The sequence below is a fragment of the Tupaia chinensis genome, unplaced genomic scaffold, assembly GCF_000334495.1.
Source record: "Tupaia chinensis unplaced genomic scaffold, TupChi_1.0 Scaffold143970_1, whole genome shotgun sequence".
Lineage (NCBI taxonomy): Eukaryota > Metazoa > Chordata > Mammalia > Scandentia > Tupaiidae > Tupaia > Tupaia belangeri.
In genome coordinates this window covers 162,585-167,689 of record NW_006203821.1, presented here as the reverse complement: position 1 = coordinate 167,689, position 5,105 = coordinate 162,585, and the positions used below count along the sequence as shown (strand labels likewise).

At 41.2% G+C, this 5,105-nt stretch overlaps 1 protein-coding gene across 1 annotated transcript; it reads right to left on the bottom strand.

The window, feature by feature from the left end:
- Window positions 1-3,910: 3,910 nt before the first annotated feature.
- Window positions 3,911-4,840, bottom strand: LOC102490740 (olfactory receptor 2AP1). The gene has a single exon (XM_006165557.1). The coding sequence runs from the start codon at window positions 4,838-4,840 to the stop codon at window positions 3,911-3,913; it is 930 nt and encodes a 309-aa protein (XP_006165619.1).
- Between the last annotated feature and the right edge of the window lie 265 nt (window positions 4,841-5,105).

Below are 5,105 nucleotides of genomic sequence, written 5' to 3'. Positions count from 1 at the left end.
CGAGTCCTGGACCCAGGACTCATGCTGAGCACGTGTGTGTGCATGCCCAAGATCCCGAGAGGAGAATGGAGAAGGGATTGATTGTGGTGTGGCTATCCCGCCTATGGGGTGATTTCTTGCTTCTGTCTCTCTGTTTCTCTCTATCTTTCTGGTGAGTGCACATGTCCTATAGCAAAAACCCAAAAACCTCTCTTAAAAAAAGAAAAAGAAAGAAAGAAAGAAAGAAAAAGAAAAGAAAATAGGACAGGGCTATCTAAAGACACATTTGGTAGTGTGTTAACTATACAAAAAAAGACACTGTACTTTTAAAAACAAATCTTACACAGCCTTACATTTCAATTTTTTTCTTTAAAAGGAGTGAGTTGTGTATAGGGGGGTTAAATGCTTTATAGACTAGGGAAAAAAAATACTGCACTAGACCAACTTATTCATCAACATCATCTTCTTCATCTTCATCTTCCTCGTCTTCCTCCTCCTCCTTCTTTTTTCTTGCTCTTTTCAGCCTTGACAACTCCCTTTTTTGCTGCATGAGGCTTTCCTTTAGCTTGGTATGCAGGATTATCCTTTTCATAATTTTCCTTCAGTTTAGCAGCCTTCTTCACATAAGGCTGTTTATCATCTGCAGCAGCGTTATTCCACATCTCTCCCAATTTCTTTGCAACATCACCAATGGACAGGCCAGGATGTTCTCCTTTGATTTTTGGGTGATATTCAGAACAGAACAAGGAAAAGGCTGAAGGAGGCCTCCTGGGTGCATTGGGATCCTTGAACTTCTTTTTTGTTTCCCCTTTCGGAGGGATATAGGTTTTCATTTCCCTTTCATAACGGGTCTTGTCTGCCTTTGCCATATCTTCAAACTTTCCTTTCTCTCTAGCAGACATGGTCTTTCACCTCTCTGAGCACTTCTTAGAAAAATCTGAGAAGTTGAGTGAAGCATCTGTGTGCTTCTTCTTGTGCTCCTCCCGGCAAGTTTGCACAAAAAATGCCTATGATGGGAACCAGCAGTTAGCGTAATGGCTATGTCGCTGGACTCCCACGTAGTCGACCGTGGTTCGTGTCCCGGACCCGGTGGCTTAAAACTCACGCCGGGCGCGTGTGCGTGCGTGCCCAAGATCCCGAGAGGAGAATGGAGGAGAAGGGATTGCGGCGTGACCATCCCCCCTGGGGGGTGATTTCTCGCTTTCTGTCTCTATGTCTCTCTCTGTCTGTCTGGCGAGCGCATGCGCTCTACAGTGAAAATCTCTCCAAAAAAAAAAAAAATGCCTATGATGACATTTTGCCTCTTGGCTTCTTAGGATCTTCTTTGCCCACGTTTAGTAATCTTCCTCCATGAGGCACAGAGTTGCCCAGTGTCCATCTGACTCTCACTTGCCCCAGTGCTGTCTCTATGAAGTTCAATGTACTGCGATGACTGTGAGAGTGGGAGCCAGATGCAGCCTCTAGATTTGGCTTCAGATTACAGTTCAGGCACTTAGCTGTGTTCCTTGCACAAGTAACTTCATTGCTCTGTGCTTCGGTTTCCCTATCTGCAAAACAGGTGGACTTTATAGGTGGATCTTAGAAGTCCATATGAGGCATACCTTGCTACTTTATTGATCTCAGAATATAAACCCTCCAATGATTAAGGTTCTTGACTTAACAAAAATTTTGGGTCCCCTCATTCATTTTTTCACCTATCCATCCAACATTCATTCATCAATTCAACAACTACTTATTGAGCACAGCATTGCTTGACATTGTAGACAGAATTCTGTTTAAGAAGATGTTATTCCTGTACTCCTGGAACTTATAAACTGGAGGTGAATGAAGACTAACTATATAATCATTATGGTGATGATGCTATTAATGAGAAAGCACAGGATGCTATGGAGAGACATTAACTTGGGGATCATTCTTTTATTTACTCTTATAATTCTATTTTACTATTCTCTAACTTTCTATCTCTCTCACAGATTACCCACTACAGTCTAACGTTTTTGTATCCCACTCCTAACTTCTACCTTTTCTGAAAACAGCTGAGATTACTAACAGTTTCCTTGCTGCCAATTCTCATACTTTCTTTCTTCATATTAATAGCATTTCACATTGCGATCAGTCTCTGTTTCTTGAGATATTCTCTTTTCATAGGTCTATTGTCTTTCTTATTATCCCTTCTGTTTCTTCAACTCCTTTTAAATTTTTATTATTTATATATTTATTTTTTGCTATTGAGCATGTGTGCTCATCAGAGACAGATGTATATATATATGTACAGAGAGAGAAAGCAAGAAATCATCTCTCTAGGGGGGATGGCATGCTGTAATCTCTTCTACTACATTCTCTCTCTGTCTTTCTCTCTTTTTTTGTCTTGGCAAGGTCTTTGCTATAGGCTGCTTGTGCTTGCCAGAAACACAGAGAGACAGAGAGACAGAAAATGAGAAATCACCCCCGAGGGAGAATGGCCATGCTGCCAACCCCTTTTCCTTCATTCTCCTTTTGGAATCTTGGGCACGTATCACACATGCACGATGAGAGTTTAAGCCACTGGGTCTGGGACTCACACCATGGTTAACTTCATGGGAGTGTAGCGATATAGCTATTATGCCAACTGCTGGCCCCCATTCTCTCTAGGGATTTTGGGCTTGCATATACATGTGCCCAGCATGATTTTCAAGCTGCTGAGTCTGAGACTTGAACCACAGTCAGCCATGTGATTGTCTAGGAACTTAACCACCTTGCAAACCACTGAGTCTTCTTATGCTCTTTGAATTTTGGAGAACACTTAGAGTTTAATTTTTAAAAATTGCCATATGATATGTCCACTTACTGAAGAGAGAGAGAGAGAGAGAGAGAGAGAAAGAGAGAGAGAGAGAAAGAGAGAGAGAGAAAGAGAGAGAGAGAAAGAGAGAGAGAAAGTCCCCCAATTGAGCATGGTCACACTGCAATCTTTCTCTTTCATCTCTCCATCCTGTTGGGATTTGGGGCACTCACACTCACGTGCCCAGTGTGTTTTTCAAGCCACCAAGGCCAGAATTTGAACTGTGGTTAGCCATGTGGGATCTGACTCCCTTAATCACAAGACTGTGAGTGGCCTGAGTTTAATATTTGAGCCTGTTCTGTATGTGCTTCTAGTCATGAACTCACATTCCAACATCATTTATTACTACCTGCAAGGTAAGGATAGCTAAATCCGTAAAACTGGTTCCAAATTTAGATGCTTTGACATTATGGCCATTAAAAACTAAAATGATCATTTCCACAACTTCTTTTCTGACTCTTTTATGTTTTTATTGAAATTAATGGCAGTAACATTTACTTAGTCTTCTTGGACTAGAATTTTGTGCTCTGCCCACAATATTCATTCTTCCCAAACTTCTTTCTCTATTTTTGTTTGTCTTATTTCTATTAATCAAGACTCTGTTTAAATGGCATCCCCTCTAAGGTCATTTATTGACCACTAACTCAGATTGAGGTATACAATTTTTTTTCACTTATAAAACTTTATTCATTTCTTTATATTACCAGTTAACAGTTTATAATTTATTTATTTCCATGTATCTCTTACTGGAGTTTAACTCTGTTGGGTATTTAGCACCTTGGCAAAGAGTATGGCACATACGTCCACTAAGGCTTTGATTCTCTCAATCTCTCTCTCTCTCTTTTTTGCTATAGGACATGTGCTCACTGGAGAGAACCAGTGAGAGATGGAGAGGGAAAGTGAGAAATCAGCTTCCCCTCCAGAGGAGTGGCCTGCGGCAACCCCTTCTCCTCCACTCTCCACTCAGGATTTTGGGCATGTACGCACACATAAATGCCTGGCATAATTTTCAAGTCACCTGTTACTGGACTTGAACCTCAGTCAATCATGTGGGGATCTAGCACCTTAACCACCCTGCATCTCCTGGCCCCAAAGTTTTAACTCTTTAATTATTTAAACATTTACAAACTTTTTGACTCTATCCTTGAAGGCTTGTTTTACCTGTTGGTTTCTTAGTGTGTAAATGAAGGGGTTCAACAAAGGTGCAACTGAAGTAATGAGTAGAGCTACTACCTTGTTAAATGTGTCTGCCTTTTTTCCTGAGGGTTTAACATAAATGAAGAAGCAACTTCCGTAAGAAAGGGAGATGACAATCAGATGAGAAGAGCAAGTGGAAAAGGCTTTTGTCCTTTGCTGGACAGAGGGGAGCTTCACAATAGTCCTAATGATGAATGTATAAGACAGGATAATTAGTACCAGAGTGACTACCAGGGTCACGGATGCCACAAAATAGACAACCTTCTTTATAAGGCTTGTGTCTGAACAGGAGAGTTCTCGAAGAGGCTCATAGTCACAGAAATAGTGATTCAGCCTATTGGATGCACAGAAGTCCTGCTGACTCATCAGGATGATTGGTGGTACAATAACCATCAATCCAGCCAGCCAAGAGCAGAGAACCAGCTGAATACAGATCTTGCTGCTCATGATGGTCATGTAATTCAGGGGTTTGCAGATGGCCACGTAGCGATCGTAGGACATGGCAGTCAGAAGGTAAAACTCTGTGGACCCAAGGAATATGGCAAAGAAATATTGAGCAAAGCAGCCAACAAAGCTGATACTCTTGTTCCCTGTTGTGATACTGATAAGGACTCGGGGAATGAAGATGTTCGTGAAGGAAATTTCTAAGAAGGAGAAGTTTCGGAGAAAGAAATACATGGGAGTCTGAAGGTGTGAGTCCAGTAAGGTGAGGATGAGGATAGTCAGATTTCCAATAATGCTGAGTAAATAGGCAAGGAAAAGAAAGGTGAAAACTGCCACCTGGAGCTGAGGAACATCTGTTAGACCCAGAAGGATAAACTCAGTGAACACGGTTTTATTTTTCATCATTGAAAAAAATTTTGAGTCTCCAGGTGAAAAAGAGAAAAATTGGAGGCGAGGAAAAACAGGTGCTCTGAAATGGACAGGTGAAATCTGAGAACAAGATAAAACAGATCATGAACTTTTCCTCTGATGACATGATCTAGATCAATGGCCCTTTTGAATGATGTCGATCCTCCCTGGTCCCATTTTCCCTGTGTAGAAAAGTTCTTGTTATTATTCAATGGAGCGGTGTCTGCCTAATTCATTCTACATTATTTATATGTATCTA

Excerpts from the sequence above, each read along its gene's own strand:
- LOC102490740 (XM_006165557.1), bottom strand. The coding sequence starts at position 4,840 with ATGAAAAATAAAACCGTGTTCACTGAGTTTATCCTTCTGGGTCTAACA.